Below are 20,793 nucleotides of genomic sequence, written 5' to 3' on the forward strand. Positions count from 1 at the left end.
TCTGTGGGGGATATGAATGCATGCCTCTCAACAAGACCAACTTCCCGTTTGGGCTTGTGAACTCCATCTCCAATTTCTTCCAATCAGTAGTAACATGCCTAAGAGAGTAGAGCCACTGAACACCAAGCACCAAATTGGTGTCTGAAACGTCAAACACAAAGAAATGGTCCTTCATCGAGTAGTTCCCCATCACCACTGTCATCTCGGGAACGTATCTAGTTCACTGCATGGTATGGTCTCTCGACACCAATACGGAGAAGTGCTCAAAGGACTCTATGCATATGCCTCTCTTGTCCACCATCTGGGCATCTACGAAATTATGGGTTGCCCCATTGTCTACTAGCACCAAAACACATTGTCCCTGCACCGTGCCCCTGATCCTCATAGTAAGGTACTTCGACACTCCCCGAAGTGAAGTGATAACTCCTACTGCAGGCAAGAAAGGAGCTCCTCTTGGTGGGGGTGGTGGGCCTCCACCTCCTTCTCCTGTTACCTCTGGCTCATCATCACCAACGCCTATCTCCTCTGTGTCATCCTCTGGCTCACTATTAGAAAACACCTCTATGAAGTGTGCCTTACCCTTGGTACACCTGTGCCTTGGTGCCCATGGCTCCTAGCAAGTGAAGCACAACTTCCTCCTATGGAGGTTTCTCCGGGCCTCATCATCCAACTGTCCTCGCCCCTGAATATCTCGGTGTGGTGTAGGCCTAGTGTCTCTGCCCCTCTGCTGGAATATGGTTCTGGTGGGTAGCTACGCTCTGGTCCTAGGAAGCACATCCTACAAATCTCAGGCTCTGCCTACTACATCTTGCAAAGTGGTGGGCCTGTTGGATTTGACCAAGCCCCTCAGTGGCTTTGCTAATCCATCCACAAACAAGAAAACTCTCCTGGCCTCTGACAAATCTAGCACCATCATGGATAACCTCAGAAACTCAGAGATGTATATCAACACTCCCGATCTGCTTGAGCCGTGTCAGCTCTCCAAAGTGCTCCTCAAAGTCTCCTTTCAAAACGTTCCAACACCCTCCATGTGAACTCCTCATAGGTAGTGATACCTGCATGCCCAAGGTAGCCAATCCGTGGAACCACCGATTATGAGCCTCTCCCTCCAAGTGCAAAGTGGCAATCTTGATTACCTCCATCTCTGTCATTTGGTTGAGCTGAAAATAAACATCCAAATTCTCAACCCATGCCCTTGCTGAGCTCTTAGGAGAGCCATCAAAAGTTGGAAAGAATAACCTTCCCACCATGCATTGCAAATCAATGCCATGCATGTAAGCTTCCCCATTGAGTCCCTTGTTCTTGTAGTTACCCTTGAGCTGGTAGAAATCTTTGAAAGTGATGGCATCTCTAAAATCGGGCCCATATGACTAGTACTCCAAAAAGTAGTTTCCCATGGGCATATCCCCCTGGTCTTGTTGCCCTCTAACACCGGATGCTAGAAACGTGGGGATAGTCAACCCAGGTGGTGCGCTATAGATGTGAGGTGTGTTATGTGGGTTGGTGGCCTGATGGTGTGAGGTACCTAAACCCTCTCCCAAATGGATGTCTCCTTGGATGCCCTTACCCTTGTTATTACTACTGTTCTGCTGTCTCAACTCATTAATGCCCTTGGACAAATCGTTGATAGCCTTCAAGAGGCTTCGAGCAAATTCCTCCTCTTTTTTTTCTGTTTGTCATTCTGATTATCCCCCATGTCTGGCTTCTCAACCTCTTGCTCAAGGGTTTTTGGATCAATGGTAATCTGTTTCCTTGCTTATGTACCTCTGTCCCCTGTATGTGATATTTTGTTTGTCCTTTGGTGTCATAGACTGAAGGGTTTCCCACAGGCTGAGCCATGATAATGGCTTTGATACCACTGTAATATTCCTACTAGGAAATACAGTGATAAACACAACAAAAATTCCACATGCAACACATAAAATCCAACATAGATGAGTACCCACAAATTTAGCCAAAAACTGTACAGATATGAGCCATTTTATTATATGTAAGAGGAAAGTACAAATCTGAATGGAATGTGTGCACCTGGGCTTGCTAAAGCAAGCTTGACAACCCCAGGTGAGAAATTGTGTTCCTGGATGCGAAGAAGCACTTCCCCTTGAATTTCTATGTTGGTCATGGAAATTTGCAATTGTTGGCTGGAAAGAAGTTGTTGTTTGGCCCTTCTAGAGTGCTCAAAAAAATCTGAGAAACTAGCCTTGGCCTCTCCTCGAGAAACCCACAAAGACCCAGAAAGGGTTGGGCTTGATTCCAATCTCCAAAATTCACATCAATTATAGCGTGCTCCTCAACTAGCTGGGTAATTTGACCCTCCAGGAAATTTTACTTCCCAATTCCTACAAAATGTTGAGTAACCCTCTTCCAAAATTATCCTTATGCCTCCAAGCCAACTGAACTCCAAAACCCCAGAATGAGCCCTCAGAACAAGTGGCCCTCACAAGTCATGGCACAAACCCAGTCCAGTCACTTCTGTGCTAGCCCAGATGAAGAAATTTCGACTTGTAGTGTAGCCCCTCCAACCACCAGATAAACCCCTGCAAAATAGCTGTTAAACTCTAAGGGAAATTGCCCCTAAATTCTCGGAAATGATGCTACTTTGTAGCTCACTCCCTTCAGTAATTCGTGGTCCCTCTTTGCACCCAATCTGCTCTAGAATGCCATGAATTAACCTGTAGAAGTACCTTTGGAACAACTCCACAATGCAACAATGGCTCCCCTAGGGCGGCACTCTAAGTCCACCGAAGCAAGAGTTGATATTTTCCCTCAGAAATCTCGTGTGCTGAACAACACTTGCAGACTTGGCTCAGCAACTCAAGCATGCTAGGGAAGTTTGTTTGTCAAAAGGTTCAAAAGCCCCAAAATGATGCATGCTTCTCCTATTTATCCTTGAGCTTCCTTTTCTCCATGTGGGTCCCATGCATCGACCCCCTCTTGGCTTTCTCCCTCCAAAATGTGAATTTTCTAAGGGGTGCGTATTTCCCTTTGGGGTGACCCCCACCATCTACTCAGAGTTCGAATTGCCTCTCTTCCCCTATGTTTGAGCCTTCCTTAGCCAAAAATTGCAAGTAGGGTCCTCCAACTCACTTTCCTTAAGTTGAAAACCAAAAATGTCAAAATTGAGCAAAATTGTATTCTCACTTAGCAATATTTGCTAAGTGGGAATATCACAACATCATATACCAAGTCCAAAAAGAGGCACGCGTGACCTAGGATTTTAAGATGTATATCAATAAAGGAATTTCTAGGCATACACACACCAAAGAAAGGGTTTGGAAATAATATAATCAACAAAGGTAGAAGCAAACCCTCAAATTAAGCCCTAAGTTGAAGCCCTAGCTAGGGTTAGGGTTTTTCTAGGGCACAAATTACTTAGAGAGGATGACATTAACCCTTCTAGGAAAATTTAACCATGTAAAATGCTAGATTTTGAGTGATATGGCTCAACAAGGTTAATCCAAGCCTATTTAGCTGCAACGTTCATCCAAGGATGCCCATATTGATTTTATCCTGCAAAGTAGCCCTAACAGCTTGCCTTGAAGGACTTAGAAAATAAGAGAAGGGGGAAATATTTAAGTTTTAGAGATTTTTAACCAACACCAAGGATTCCCAATGCCTATTCCTACTTGTGTGATGGAGTCCTAAGGGGTAAATTTAAGAGATAATGAATTATTGCTTGGTGTAAGGAGGAAAGCCTAGTTTTCACTTGTACAAACCCTAACTATCTTTTTTGTGAGGGGAGAAATTAAATAGGAGAAGCTCTCTAGGAGGTCCCCTATGGATTTCAAGGAAGATAAATTTAACATGCAACAATCAACCAAGATTTTCCATAAATAATATGCATTTAGACATGGCACAAGAAAAACCCTCGCAATAATTAATTACATAAAAACAATAGCAATTAAACTTACAGTTCTTCCATGAAATAACCTTCTTTCAAATCTAGAAAGACATCTCCCATACGAAAATAAATCTCCAATAACAATAGCTCCAAAAAGATCGCTTCCTCACTAATAACGAGTTCACACAAGTCTAAATCCATGAGTGCTAATGAAATGATACAATTGTGTCATACTCTATTTATATGAGGTAAATCACTCATTAATTAGCTTAAAAGATCTATGACAAGTTTAATTTCGAGTGTACATGAAGAAAATGGGTTACAAGCCAACCCACTAGCTCAATACAATATATAAGCCACTAAAGGCCCACATGTGTGGGTTCAAACTCCTCTCTAACGACGTCATGCCCTTTTAGGGAAAATTGTAGGTTTTAACCCTGTACAGAAATTCCCTGCACATGAAGTCTTAAAACAGAAAAAATATACAATGGCAAGAACTTAAAACAAATATACACAAAGATTTTACCTTGGGTCCCAAAACCAGTAATACCAGATTGATTTTTCATTATATTCCTTTCAATGTTACAATACATATATATACATGCTGAAGCATTCATAAACCCCATACACTAATCCTGGATTGGAACATAACCGTAGTTCCCTTGACTAGATCTACAAAATACCATGTGAAGAAAACCATCATGCCCAAAACCATGTGCAAAAACCATGCACAAAACCATGGGTAGGTCTGCCCACCATCTTTGGGTCCGCATAAAAAATCAGGGGCGTTGCCTTGGACCCCATGACACGTGGAAAGGGTACAACACACCCAACATTCTCCCACTTGTTTTCTTTCCACCCAGGGGATCACAAAAGATCTTATTCATTGGTCCAGTGTTGCAATGCCCATTGTTTCTCTACACCAAGAAAACTTCTCAGTGCTCACAGACTTTGTCAATGCATCTGTAACATTCTTCAAAGTGTCCACCTTTACCAACAAGACCTTTTTGTCTTCAACCATATCCCTCACAAAGTGATACTAAACATCAAGGTGTTTTGTCTTCAAATGATATAAAGGGTTCTTTGCTAAGAAAATTTCACTTTGGTTGTCACAGTCTATCCTTATAGCTTGCTGTACCAACCCCTTACTTGAACACAATCTCTGCAACCAAACTGCTTCCTTGCTTGCATGAGTGATTTCCATGTATTCAACCTTTGTAGTTGAAAGCAATGTTGCACAACTCATATTCGTATAAGACTCGTCTGACTATTGACTCGTCTACTCATATAAGATGCGGGAACGACCCATATACAACTCATATAAGACTCGTCAAAATGCAAAAAAACCTTAAAATATGGTAAATTCTAAGCACAAAAAAGAAACTAATGACAATTCCAATCCTTATAAGTTATACAAACCACAATATATGCAATAATTTATAACATCATCTCATATCTATAAAAGTACAACATAACATATTCGATTGTTGTAAGCAAAACATTTAGATACTGAATAAGAAAAGGAATCATGATTCCATAATTAAAATAAAAAATGTGAGCAAGTTCAAAATTTAAATACATATGTCATAAATGATAAATGATTGTCTCATAACAATCTTGAGTCTCATCACTCATGAACGACCACACCTACAATAAGCCCTCGTGGAGCTAATGCTAACATCGAAAGGCTGAAGCAATTGTGCGACAGGTGTATTTGGAGTCTCCATTTGAGATGGCAAACTAGAGAGATCCTTATTCTCTTCATCAACCAACTCAAATTAGGGAACTCCTCCTCCACAACCCAATCGGATTCTAAATCAATAGTATTCAATAAAATTGGATTTGTATCCTTTGGTTGCACTTGTTTTGTGAGCCCTCCTTAGCCTGCAGGGCCCTGTGGCCGAGTTTCTCAACCACACAGTGGCCCTTTGTGGCTGACAAACTCAGCTACAGGGCACTGCAGGCTGAGGAGGCAGTGTCTCCTCAGCGCAAAAAAGATTGCAAATTAAAAAAAAAATTGAAAACCAAAAAAAAATTGAATGCAAAAAATTAAAAAAAATTTACATGGAAAACATTCAAATGAGGTTCCTGAAGCCTACTTGAAGTTGGGTCTGATCTGATGAAGCCTCCTTTAGTCTCCTCCAAGAGCTCCTTCACTGTGTAATGGAGTCACTCAACACTCATAGAAATGAGCCAAACACTCAAATGACAAGTGAATGACAAATGGAAGGGAGAGAGGTGCTTATAAAGCATTTTCTTGCCTCCAATTTCCCTTTTCCTCCACCTCATTTCCAAAAAAGAAAAGAAAAATAAAAAATAATTGCAATTTGAGGTTCAACGAGTCTTATAGGGGTCTGATGCAAGTCTTATGCCAAACCCGCAGGTCTTATACAAGTACACGAGTTTAATGCGAGTTTGGCCGAGTAAGGGTCTTAAGCGCGGGTTCAATGCGAGGGACCCTGCTCACTATAGAACACGCCAAGACCCGCGGGTACTCGCGGATCTTATGCGGGTGGTGCTTCACTAGTTGAAAGTGCCACTACAATCTGTCTCTTGCTCATCCAACTGACTGCTCCTCTAAATAGGTTAAACACATACCCACTTGTAGATCTTCTCCGATCTAGATCTCCAACCCAGTCTACATCAACAAAGCCATGAATGTCCAAAACTTTCTCCAATCTTGGTCTTCCTTGGTAGCACAGACTATAATCGCTAGTGCCATGCAAATACCTGAAAACCCACTTCACTGTTGTCCAATGATCCTTCCCTGGTTTTGACATAAACTTGCTCAGTACTCCCATTGCATGTGTAATGTTTGGTCTGGTGCAAACCATTGCATACATCAGGCTACCAATTGCACTCGCATATGGAACACGTGACATGTTCTCTTCCTCTTCTTGTGTCTAGGGACACTGTTCAACATATAATTTTACACCTACAAAAATAGGAACCTTGACCGGTTTACTATCTTGCATATTAAACCTCTGCAATATTGTTTCGACATACTTTCCCTAATTTAACCAAAGCTTCCTCTTTTCCCGATTTTGTTTAATTTCCATGCCCAAAATATAGTTTGCAGCACCAAAATCTTTCATGTCGAATTTGGAGGACAACTGAGTCTTCAAGTCCTGGATAATTTCTTTGTTATTTCCAATCAACATGTCATCCACATACAAGACCAAATAAATAACACAGTCACCAATTAATTTAAAATACACACAGTGATCCGCTTTGCTTCTTGTGAAGCCAAGTCCCCATATATATGTATCAAATTTCTGATACCACATCCTTGGTGATTGTTTTAACCCATACATTTGTTTTTTTTAACCTTCATACCAATTCTTTCTAACCCTTCACCGCAAAGTCTTCTCGTTGCTTCATGTAGATCTCTTCTTCCAGATCCCTGTGAAGAAATGTTGTCTTCACATCCATCTGTTCTATCTCAAAACCAAAAGCAGTAACAACAGATAAAAGTGACCTAATAGAAGCTACCTTGGCAACAAGAAAAAAAATATCACCAAAATCAATTACCGACACCTAGGAATAACCTTTTGCTACCAACTGAGCTTTGCATTTCTCCACCTTGCCTTTTGCATTCATCTTCTTCTTAAACACCCATTTGCTACCAATGGGTTTCCTTCCAACCAACAACTCCACTAGATCCCAAGCCTCATTTTTGTCCAAAGATGCCATTTCTTCAACCATGGCCTCCAACCCAGTCTGCATCAACAAAGCCATGAATGTCCAAAACTCTATCCAATCTTGGTCTTCCTTGGCAGCACAGACCATAATCACTAGTGCCGTGCAAATACCTGAAAACCCACTTCACTGCTGTCCTATGATCCTTCCCTGGTTTTGACATAAACCTACTTAGTACTCCCATTGCATGTGCAATGTTTGGTTTGGTGCAAACCATTGCATACATTAGGTTACCAACTGCACTCGCATATGGAACACGTGACATGTTGTAAGGACTGATATTAAAATTCAACAAGGTTGATAGATTTCTTGTAAATGCCAAATGTAAGGACTGTTATAAAAATTTAACAAGATGGACAAATTTCTTGTAAAATTCTATCAAATTAAATGCATTTGCGTACCTGGTTCTCCCATCTGGTGTCAGTCACATTACTCTAAGTTTTCTGGTTCCGTTACCAACCAACCGATTCCTCCTTGCCTATCTGGGATCAACCTCTGTGGTTCCCAGATCTAGAGGACTTTGAAATGGAAATCCACTGGCTCCCGTGCCCAAACTTCCAAGAACCGCTCAAAATTTCCCAATTTTCAATTCAACATCGAGCCCTTGGCTCATCCCTCAAATAGATTGATCTTCTATCACCATCCTCTATATTTCCCCCTCTGCACTATATTTCATAGGTGAAGGCCATCCTTTGTTTTCCCCAAAAAATTGATTTTTCCTCCCCTTCTCCTTTCGATTTTTTTTTTTTTTTTTTTTTAATGGAGGGAAGGTTCTTCCCTCCCAAGAAACCCCACCTTCCTTTCCTCCAATTAATCTTAAGATTTAACCTTATCCATTAAGATATTTTACTTGAGTTGGTCATTATACATTAAGTGAGATTTTAACTTTATCATCTCAATCGACTTCGAGAGGAGTATTTTCTTTTAAGTACCTTATCATGAATTGTCCAAAGATTTATGAAGTAAAATAAATCTTGTCCATTGTAATAATAATTATTTATTATTTACATCAAATTTTATTAATAAAATAAATTAATATATTTTATTGTACTACTTAATAAATAACGTATTAATTAATACTTTTAAAAACTAATTCATTTTCTTACATAGACATATATATAATTAAATTAGTATGTATACTAGGGCAATACCTGCGATGCATGTGTATGTAGCTATCATACACACGTCTCGTAAGCAAGCTAATAATCAGTAACTCAAGTTGGGTCACTACACATGTCCTCTTCCTCTTCTTGTGCCTTGGGACACTGTTCAACAAAATAATTTTACACCTACAAAAATAGGAACCTTGACCAGTTTACTATCCTGCATATTAAACTTTTGCAATATTGTCTTGACATACTTTCCCTGGTTTAACCAAAGCTTCCTCTTTTCCTGATTTCGTTTAATTTCCATGCCTAAAATATAGTTTGCAGCACCAAGATCCTTAATGTTGAATTTGGAGGACAATTGGGTCTTCAAATCCTGGATAATTTCTTTGTCATTTCCAATCAACAATATATCATCCACATACAAGACCAAATAAATAACACGGTCACCAGTTAATTTAAAATACACATAGTGATCCGCTTTGCTTCTTGTGAAGCCAAATCCCTATATATATGTATCAAATTTCTGATACCACATCTTTGGTGATTGTTTTAACCCATACAATTTTTTATTTTTTATTTTTAATTTGCATACCAATTCTTTCTTACCCTTCACCGCAAAGACTTCTAGCTTCTTCATGTAGATCTTTTCTTCCAGATCCCTATGAAGAAATGTTGTCTTCACATCCATCTGTTCTATCTCAAAACCAAAAGCAGTAACAACAGAGAAAGGTGACCTAATATAAGCTAACTTGGCAACAACAGAAAAAATATCACCAAAATAAATTACCAACACCTAGGAATAACCTTTTTCTACCGACTGAGCTTTGCATTTCTCCACCTTGCCTTCCGCATTCATCTTCTTCTTAAACACCCATTTGCTACCAATGGGTTTCCTTCCAACCAGCAACTCCACTAGATCCCAAGCCTCATTTTTTTCCAAAGATGCCATTTCTTCAACCATGGCCTCCTTCCAGAGTTTTCCATCCTCTGAATCCACTACCTCTTGGATAGTTCTAGGATTATCATGAGTAGTAGATAAAGAAAAAATTGAACTGAAAGCAAATGGATTATACCTCTCTGGCTTCTTTCTCTATTGAATTGATCTCCTCAAAATTGGAATGTGCAACTCTTCTTCTTCTGATTCTTGTTCTGCTGTAGAGTTTGATTCTTTCTCCTTCAGCTCAAACTCTATTTTCTACGGTTCCTTTGGTAGGACTTTGTGTTTAATAACATCTTTCACGTCTCTAAACACAACATCTTGATTGTACACAACCAACTTTGTTTCTGGGTTCCAAAGCTTATAACCTTTTAAACCATCCTTATACCCAATAAAGATGTGCCTTTCAGATTTACTATCCAAATTGGTTCTTTTCTCCTTTGGAACGTGTATATATGCATCACACCCAAATACCCTTAGATGTGAAAGAGAGGGTTTCTTACCAGTGCATACCTCATGTGTGTTGAAAAGTGTAACTAGGTTCGGTCTTCATAATGACATGTAATTATGATTTTTGTAAATGATGTAAAGAAGAAAAATAAAATTATTATTGTAATGCTTGCTTCATGGGTTTCATGAGCAAGAGATTTTATTTTTAGATGGCTCCCATTGTGAGCCTTTAGGATTTGTCAAAAGGAGTCAATGTCATACCCTTCTTGGGCATGTTACAAATGTATATGAGTCTATAGAATTGTCAAGAAGCCCTCCAAAACAAGCACTAGTTACTCCTCTTCAAGTCAGCCTCAAGATAAAGTGAAGTACTCATGTCGACTTCACCTAATGGAGACACACTTGTTCGAACACTCATGTTGGCTTATTTGTATGGGACAACCACTATATATATGTGGATGGGGTCCTCGCATTTCGACAATCAATAAGTTCAGATCTATCTGAAATTCGGTTCACAGTTACAGTGACAAGTAAAGAAACAAGTTCGGATATCAATTACAGTGACAAGCATTTCGGAAAAGGAACTCGGATAGGTGATCTTATCTTCGGTGCTACTACAACAAGAGTTTGCAGTCTACACACATTGATTAAGTCTCACCACAGTGATACAATCTTGGTGGAATCTCAATAAAGGTCTTGGTGCTATCTTAAAGAAAAGATATCAGTGTTATCCCAGGAAAAAGGTCTCGGTACTAGCTCAGGAAGAAGTCTTGGTGCTACCACAAAGGATTGTGTATTCAGTTTTGGTCTCATTGTAGAAGGAGAAGTTCCGTGTCATTACAAGTGACCACAAGATTCGGTACAATGACCTCAAGTGATCTTATACAATAAAAAATCTGAAGCTTAAGTGCAATAAAAGGAACCGAGAAAGAGGGTCTCCATCTTTGTCTTGGTGGTAACTTTGTCTCGATGGTAACTATGTCTCGATGCTAAGAAGGTCGAAGCGGAAAAGGAGTCAAGAAGAAGAAAAGAGCAGAAGACAGTCAAGAGAACTAGTGTCTTGGTCTTGGAGTGGCTAATAGGTCAAGGGTCTTGGTCTTGGTATTCGTCAATTGGAATCTCTATAAGAAGAATTTGTTTTGGTTTTCCTCTCAAAGAATGAGAGGTTTTGGCTTTGGCTCATAGCCTACATTCTATGTCTCTTGTCTACTTATGTTCATGCATTGGTAGTTGTTTGATGAAGAAGAACACTAATAACTTAAGAAAATAAGATCCTAATCTAAAGTTGTAAAAAGCACTCACAAGCAGTTACTAATGGAAGAGAAATCACCTAATACTCGATGCCCTAGATTTCTCAACAATGTGGAGTCTTATTCTTCAACGCTGATGAAGGTGATCTGTTAACCAGGGAACATGCAATATTCATTGCCTTTGCCCAAAATTCCTTCCCTAATCCAACGCCACTGAGCATGCTTTTTTCCTTTGCTATCCATGTCCCGTTCATTCTTTCTGGTAACTCCATTTTGTGGAGGTGTGTATGGAGTAGTCTTCTGTCGTGCTATACCACACTTCTTAGAAAACTCTTCAAATTCTTTCTTGCAAAACTTTCCACCATTATCTGTCCTCAACACCTTAATCGTCTTCTCTGTCTGATTTTCCACCATAGCCTTAAATTCTTTAAACCTATCAAAGACTTCAGATTTCTTCCTGAGGAAATATGTATTCCTCGAGAAGTCATCTATAAATGAGACATAGTAAACAGACTTACCTAGAGATGGAATCGAAACAAGTCCAAACACATCACTGTGCACAAGCTCTAATATCCCTTTCGCCCTCTTAGCACCTGAGGGGAAACTCACCCGATTCTGCTTCCCATATGCACAATGTTCACAACAATGGAAATCCAAAGAACAATTAGACATACCTCAAAACTCAACATTTTGGGGTGCCTAAAGGTGTCAACGAACTATTGGAATCATCGAAGTGCCCAACGCTTTATTATGGAGGGGCAATGCTACATCTGCAAGGTCATCACTACTCTTTGGAAGTGCAGTTTGTTAGAATTCCATGGACCCCAGGTCTAGTCTATGTTTTAATTGAAAACACAAACACATTGAAATGCTTAACTTAAAACAATTTTTACACAACCAAAAACACACCAGCAATTAGATCGTGCACAATACCCAGTGATTTAATTGATAAAATCCAATTTCTTATAATTCCTTTAATATGAAATTCTAGGGCTCTCATACTAGCGATAATGGCCCTTTATAATCACCTAGCAAATGCCCAAATCCAGGTGAAACCCTTTGACCAAAACACCTAGGGCTAAGGCTGAGTTCTTTCAGCTCTCATTTTCCCTAACACATTGTTGTAGCTATCTTGACCACAAAAAATCCTTGCTGTGGTCTTCCAAGCATCACATACTTCTCTTAATTGTGCCCAAGCTTACTCCTTTAAGCCTTTGGTCATCCTTAATAGCTGAGGCTATCTCGTTAAGCCCTCAACCTCCTTTTTCTTCCACTGCTAACCCTTTGGCAGCCTTATTGTAACACTGTTTAGACCTCGCCCTGCTCCCTTAAGCCTTTGGCTCCCTTTCCTAGCCCTCGACCAACTTCTTGTAGCCTTTACTAGACCTCGACCTTCCTCTTCAGACCCTCGTCCTCCTTTTCTTAGCCAACAACTTGCTCCTTTAGCCTTCCATCCTTCCTTCCTTTCCTGCGGTTATGTTACAAGCCTACGACCATCCTCTCCTGGTTGCAACCTTCTCTTCTTGCCTGCAACTAGTTTGGACAAGCCTGCGACCACCTCCTTAGACCTCAAATTGTCACTCGGTTGACCTTCCTTTCCTTGCAGCCTCCTTCAGCCTACAACTAGATCTCTTCTAGCTCTCCCACTTGCAAACAACAAATACAATAACCAATCAAGACCCTTATCACCATAGAAAGGATCCCTCCAAAACCCCTGTTTCCCTAGTTGCAGGTCCACGACTTCCTTGATCAATTTCAAACATCAATCAAGGAGAATCCATCACTCCTTGTATTTATACTTTTCCAAGGGGCATGAAACCACAAGGGGTATGTCTCTTGGCCTTGCTGGCTGACCTGAGCTGACTTGACAACTTAGGCCAACTTATAATTAAATTTAAATATTTCTTGTGCCTTTTAATTATTCTCACACAACTAACACAAAAGCCATGTGAAAATTACCTCCCGATGCTACCAAATTTCAATAACTATGATCTGAACTTCATGTGGAGTGCAAGCATGGAGTGTGTGCCCTCAAGGCCTCTGCTGATTTGTGGAGGACCACCTAGGAAAACCATCTCAAACTCAAGTGAAAGTTACCATTCATTAGAGACAATGACCATAGATGCATCATATTGGACCGTAATTAATTGTTAAGGGCATAGTAAGACTTCAAACCTTGATCACCTTCAAATATCTAACTAGAACAAGTCCCTTAAAAGTGTTTGCTACTTTATTAGGGGTGGCTAGATGGTCAACTTATTAGTTGCTTCTAGCCCCCAAGGGGATGTGACATATCCAAGGTCAACACTTCAATTCATAGGTGTTTGTGATAGTGGTGGCAATGGAGGGAAAATGCTTCATGGCTAGGTGCCATGGTCACGGGACCAGTTGATGGAGGTCCATCATCCTGAGTGTATATATGCATGGAGGCAAAAATCATGGAGGTATGAGTTACGCCTTTGCTCGGCTTACTTTTTCCACCCCTCTAGTACATCTTTCACTTGTTTATGATAATGCTTTGATGAGGAGCATAACTTAAGTGTCCAAGTTTGTTGTTAACAATACAACCTTTATTTATCACCTAATGATGAGTCGGCTTCTCACTTATTAGGGTTGGGACATGCAAGGGTTCCTTTATTATGTGATGGAGCATCTAGTGCTAAGGAATCGGGTGATGGCTAATGAGAGGGGTAGAGCTCATGCTAGCCTTTGCCCCATGCGCTAATTAGTGTCCCAACCATCTTTTGCATTTTAACTTTTCTTTTTCTTTTATTGTGGCCATTTTATGCTTTTACCTTTCTTTTAGCTGGATCAACCTCTAGGGCATAGTTTTTTGGCCCTAACTCAAGGATGTGGATTTGAGAGTGCCAATCCCTATGAACCAATGACAACAAACCTAAAGGATGGATGTGAAATCAAGGCAATGGTGAAGAGTGATAAGTATGGAATGGTCATGGACATGCTACTTCAATCCAAGTTTCCCAAGTAGTGCTCGTACTATAACCCTAAGGCCTTAGAGGAGGATCCATTGGGCTAGGGCCAAAGATTAACTCCCCTGGCAAGGTGAGAGAACAAGCTTACAGTCATGTTCGATCAATCATCTAGATCAATCACCCCTTTATCCATGTTAGAATTTCCAAAGCATTCAGTAAAAGCACTTGATTGCAAAATGGTTAAGTACCTGTTGAGTGGTGACCCACCTTCCTTCAAGAGGAATGCCAAATGGTCAGAGGTGTTTCACTGGTGCAAATGGCAGAGGAATGTGGCGTATCATCATAACTGAGCAATGCGTATGGCTGCTGGCTGGCTGGCTATACAAGATAGGAGAACAGATTTCTCATATGTGGTTACCCACCAGGTTTATACACCCACTGTCTTTTTCAGCCGTGCCCATGATCAACCTTATATTGAGTTGGTATTTATATTCACACTCTCATTATTATCCATGAATATCTATATTAAGTTGTGTATTTATTATAAACCCACTCATTTGCGTTCATCAATTTTCTTTGTGTCCCCTATTTAGCTTAAGGGGGGATGTTGAAAATGGTTGAAGCTTCACTTTTGGCTGCAAACAACCCTATATTGTATCATTCAGTATTTTTAGGGTTGCCAAGGCTGACTTGTACATGTAGACTCATAACCCCTATTGGTGAAAGTGCCTTACCTCTTGAATTTTGTATATATAGTATATACTCAACTCTCTCATTTGCAATTTGTCATCATGTGATCTATTGATCTCTAGTATAGTGATTTTCCTAAGGTCCCCATAAAGTGTAGAGCTCTCTTGTTATTGGGTTCCGTATCTAGTGCACTTTCTCTTGGATTATTTTTCTCACTAAAGTTTCACTTTTTTGGCTTTATCACTGTATGTCTCTCACTAAAGTTTCACTTTTTTGGCTTTATCACTGTATGTCTCTTTTCATTGGCAGCTTGTGGTGTCATGGACACATATAAAAACATTGCTACATTGAACACTAGTGCATAAAGACAATTACCACATCATATCTATATATCTTGTCTTAGCTTTTAAAATGACAATATACCAGGGATGGTCTTATACACAGCATTTATCCAAGAATTTAATAAACATTTGACTGTGAAATCATCTATACCAATCCCTTGAAAGGGAAAGAATGCAGAAACAAATTATGATGTAAGTGCTTCTGAAATCATTTATACCAATCCTTTAAAAGGGTAAGAATACAATATATATATATATATATAGATTGAATACTATTTGTGTAGGTGCAAAAAGGTACAAATTGACTATCTAAAACCTGGAATTAGACCGTCTAGCTATAAAAGGTGCTAGAAAATCTCAAATTTGGGCAATAATATCTAGAAAAGACACTATATACAATAAAAATAAACAAATTGACAGGAATTGTTTGTTAACAGAGAAATTTTCCTATAAGATCATAGTTTTTTGCCTCATGCTGTAGGTCAATTGGTCAGTATGTTGTTTAGTCCTCATCAGGTCACTGGTACAAATCCAGTGGATTCCTTTGTGGTACATCAACCCTCCATGATCTGCCAATTCATGGAAAGAAAAAACATAATAGTTTCTTGGTATTATTCCATATAATTCATGATATGTGCCAGTGTACTTATCACACAGCTATCAAGGTCTATGCTATTTTGTTGCAAGCATCAATATTTCTCATTTTGTTTACAGATTATAACAATAGCAGAGTGTGATCCAAGTATATGTTGCTCCCTTAGAGCCATTTGACTTTCAATCACATCAATTTCTAATCATGTCAAAACGTGAACCACTAAACATACTCCTTTGATGTCAATCCTTGAGTAGGCTTTCTCCGCACCGATAGGTTGTATTTCATTCAGTCTATGAACTCCTATATCGTGCACATGGAAAACTTTGACAGTGTGTGCTCCGAATATTTTTATCAGTTCCTATGATGATTTTATTTGAACAGGTTGACTTTTCCACACCAACAGAAAGTATTTGCCATCAAGAGACGGTTGGATGTGTGGTAGTTGACAATCTAGGAAATTGTGTAGCAGCTACTTCTACAGGTGGCCTGGTGAACAAGATGGTGGGTCGAATTGGAGACACTCCAGTTGTAGGTGCAGGTAACTACGCGAACCATTTATGTGCTGTCTCTGCTACAGGTAGAGGAGAATATATAATACGAGCTACTGTGGCACGAGATGTAGCTGCACTAATGGAGTACAAAGGATTTTCTCTCAAGGAAGCAGCTAATTATGTTATAGGACATATGGAGAAAGGAACTTGTGGTCTTGTTGCGGTATCATGCAATGGAGAAGTTGTCATGCCTTTTAATACCAGTGGTATGTTTAGGGCTTGCGCTACAGAGGATGGTTTCTCTGAAGTGGGAATATTGGCATGATGCTGTACTCTCCTTGTAGTATATTCATTTATACTTAAGATAGCTACCAACGTTTCTTGGGATTGTTATGTGGTATGCTTTTGCTTTATCATGTTTAATAATTGTCTTGATTCGCTTTGACATCATGAGTAATATGAATATTTAAAAATCTGGCTTGGCAGTATACACAATTTGTTCTGAGGATTTCAAAATTAGAGCATACATCTTGTTTCGAAGTATATATCCACATTGAGTCTCTGTCGATGTTTTGTAATCATTTCCATGTTTGTTCCTTTATTAATTTTTCTTCGATGAAGTTTTCTCTTTGTTTGTCAAAATATCTAGATTTTTAAATTTAAGTTCTCAAAATGGGCACTGAAGCCCCATTTACATGCTCTAATATTGTATTTGTTCATCTTTATGAAGCAGGATGAAGCTCTTACATCACATTTTTTTAATAATAATTTTATATGCATGATAAAACTCTTACATGACATTTTTTTTAATTAATTATTTGTCTCTTTTGAAGAATTTACTAGGAGAATGTTGTTGTTGTTTTTTTTTTCTTCTAAATTCTGAATTTAACTAAATCAGTAATTGGCATTCGAGGGTTATACTTTAATTCTGCATCTGGAGATGATTTCTTTCAGTGCCTATGAAGTTGCATACTGTATTTGTTCCCTGGATATGTACTAAAGAGGTATTATAACTAGTCCTTGTGGAAGCATTTTGAAATCAACCCAAACACTAAATTTGAGTGTTCGACAATGATATTTATTTTGCTGTTATCACTAGGAGGAGATCATAAAAGTGTTTCATAACAGTAATACTTGTACATTTGTAGATTGTTTGGGTCTTGTTACCTATCCAATTATTAAGGTTTTTAAGGTCTTCGAAACTTGCTAGATGGGCACACACAGGGCATGGACCCACTATCACTTCAGCCCAAGCCCGTGCTCTTTAGACCTAACTACCTCTTAAAAGTTCAATGGAGAATTCTCAATGGTAACCCCAACTAACTTCAAGTAAGACTCGCTTTAAATGGGGTCAAGAAGGAGTGGAGGAGTTAATGTATGGGGCTGTCACTTTGTTTCTGTGTATGATTTAGCATCAAAAAACTAAACAACAAATAAAATGACACCAAATGATAGAAAATTCAAAATATATTGTGAAACTGAACAAACTTTATGTATAGAAAATATCCTACCAAATATTGGTTTACCTTTTAGTTTGGACCATTGGTAGGAAGTTATAGGATAGATTAACTTCTTGTCCTGTTATATCAGCGTGCAAAAATATAGGAAATGACAAGGACAACAACCTATATGGTCCAATTTAGCCACCCAGTGAGTGCCAAAACACTCTTAGATGTTAGATCTAGTGGTGGGAAGGTTGGAGGATTAAAGACAAGGCTTATGAGACCTCCCTTCAATTTGTGACAGCTGAAAAAACACAGTTTCCAGCAAGATGGAAATTGCTTTCTATGGAAATTGTGATTGACTCCTATAGGCAAATGTTATGAATATAATATATGAAAATAATATAAATAATAATCATAATTAGTTATAAAGAGACATGTTTCTAAGGACATGATCGTTCATGAAGAGGCACCTGCCTAGGTATATAAGCAGACTCTCATTTGTATCATTACACACACACACATATATCTTCAATGGGTGTATTCATATTTCAAGTGTTATCGAGTATCTAATTTGTGCATGTACGAAGTTTGTTCGTAACATTTAGTATTAGAACCTCGTTCTCCAATCCCGGCCATTGGCCAAGCTTTTGCCGCACATTCAAAAATTTTGGAGTTTTTCGTATAGCTTGACAGTTACTCTAATTTTGGCCTTTGGCCACACTCTTATCAAAGCCTTGTTATTCGATCTGTGTGAAAATTCCTAGACTTGAAGGAACCCCTACTGCAGCAAATATGAATCTATTTCACCTACTTGATTTTTAATATACATTAACCATGTTATTCTTATGAAAACTGAAGCAAATTACTTCTGCAACCTACACTAATTAAATATTTGATCTCATGAAACAGAAACTAGAGCAAAGAACAAGATACATAGGACACACTTATTTTTGGACACAATGGTCCTCGGAAAAACCCACTGTGGGAAATCCAGTGCAATAGTTTTGAGGGTTTATTATTATGCAATAGAAATATCTGAATACAAATCTAGGATGCTCATCTAGCAATCCTTTACAGAGAAGATTCTGACGGAAAATCCGAGTGAGTTTTAACTCACTTCACCTGACAGAATTCCGTTGATCCGGCACAAAACTGGATAACCCCAGCTATTTCTGCGTTGGCTCTGTGTCATCTCTCCCGGTTGTTCTGGTTGTTCCCAGTAGTTCCGTTAGTTCCCGACAGTTCTAGATTCTATGTGACAGGCAACTTTTCTGCATCAGCTCTCCCGACTACTGTGCCGGCTCTGCGTCAGCTCTCCCAGCTATTGTGTTGGCTCTATGTTAGCTCTCCCAACTGTTCCGACAGTTCTCGCCAGTTCTGGTAGTTCTCGATAGTTTCCAGAAAGTCCTCTCGGATTCTCTTTGCCCCTCAATTGTAAGATCTCCCCAATCGATTTTTCTCCTGAGAACTTCTCACCTCAGAAAATTGATTTCCTCAATCTCTGTGTGTGTATTTCCAAATGAACCCCAAGTCTCCATTTTATACTTTTCCTGTTGAGTCTTCGACGACCGAGATTAAGTCTCTAATCAACGACTAAGATTAAAACATGACTTGATCCGCCTTTTAGATCATTCTCACCCATATTTTGATTAATACTCATTAATATTTTAATTTTCCTAAGTTTAGACTCAGGAACCCCATTAAAAATATTAATTTTAATAAAATACAACCCGGGTGGAATTTCACCAAACAATTTTTGAGTTTTTTAGAACTTGTGTGCCATAGCCTCTCCATGAATTTTCAAGGCTAGAGCACTTCCGATGCTACGCAAAACTAACACTCCCTCTTAGCGATGAAAGTGCTCTAGCAACAATGTCCACCTGCATGTTGCTTTGTTTCTGAAGCACCTCCTTTCTGCTTTGTTGCTGCCACCAACACTGTGCTGTTGCTGCTACTGTACTGCTGCCCATGACGCCGCCACTGCCACTGTTGCATCTATACTACAACTCCCTCTCAAACGCCGCATCTACTATGCTGCTAGCACTGCCACTGCTAACATTGCATCCGTACTGCAACTCAGTTGCTGAGAAAAGCAACTGAAAAACATCCAAAATTAGCTGAACTTAACTTTGTTTAGCATAATACAATGATTGTTGGAATCTGACTGCAGTTGATTCTGACCCTCTGAATCTTCTGCGCTATTGTTGACTCCTGCATTGTGCCAACTGCACTGCTGCCAACCTTGCTCCGCATTGCTCAGTCTCTGGTCCCCAGCTACTGCATCTGTCCTCCAAACACTCCACTACATCATCTGACACTAAGTCCATCTCGCTATTGCTGAATCTTGGGCTCCCATAACAAGGAATTGATCCAAGAGGTGGACTCCTCAAGAAGCCTGCCCACATATAGTCTTCATGACTACAGCGCAATATCGCCCCATCTCCCTCCTAGAGATGTGTGGGCACTCATGGCAAACTCATCCTCGTCAATCTTTTCTAAAGCGGTCTTAGGATCATGTTTCTCATCCTTGTCTTTTTTCTTCAAAGGACACTGGGATGCATAGTGGCCCATCTCACCACAACTGAAACATTTCACCTTCGAAATGTCCTTCTTTCACTTCGGCTTCTATTTTCCCTTCAATGCTAGAGCTACGTTCTCCTCCTCCTCCTTCGTCTTTGTGCCACTCACACTGTTGCCACTGAGGTTAACCTTCACTAGGTCCCTCCTTAACTCCTCCTGTTGAAGAGACGCTCACATCTCCTCCCATGAAGGTAGTTTTTCTTTTCCCAGTATGCTTTTGACGAAAACTTGCCATTCATTCGAGACTCCATTAAGGGCTATTCTCACCATCGCGGTTGGCTGAGGAGTGGACCCCATTGCAACAAGTTGGTCTCTAGTGTTCTGACGACACTGAAGATAGAGGTTCACCCCTTCTCCTTTCTGCATCAAAGTCCGCTACAACTTCTGCTCTACATACATCTTCCGTTGTTCGAAAAAAGCCTTCATACAAAT

General features: G+C 39.6%; 1 protein-coding gene across 1 annotated transcript in view; it reads left to right on the forward strand.

The window, feature by feature from the left end:
* LOC149202700 (isoaspartyl peptidase/L-asparaginase 1-like) overlaps nucleotides 1–16,881 on the forward strand; it is a 99,593-nt gene extending 82,712 nt beyond the window's left edge. Inside the window, exon 4 of the mRNA XM_089403211.1 lies at nucleotides 16,227–16,881. Coding sequence (XP_089259337.1) covers nucleotides 16,227–16,661 — 435 coding nt within the window. The 3' untranslated portion in view covers nucleotides 16,662–16,881. The remainder of the gene's footprint in view (nucleotides 1–16,226) is intronic.
* The last annotated feature ends 3,912 nt before the right edge of the window (nucleotides 16,882–20,793 follow it).

The sequence above is a fragment of the Pinus tabuliformis genome, chromosome 2_1 (genome assembly GCF_031772625.1).
Source record: "Pinus tabuliformis cultivar Carrire ecotype Pingquan chromosome 2_1, CPIR1, whole genome shotgun sequence".
Taxonomy (NCBI): domain Eukaryota; kingdom Viridiplantae; phylum Streptophyta; class Pinopsida; order Pinales; family Pinaceae; genus Pinus; species Pinus tabuliformis.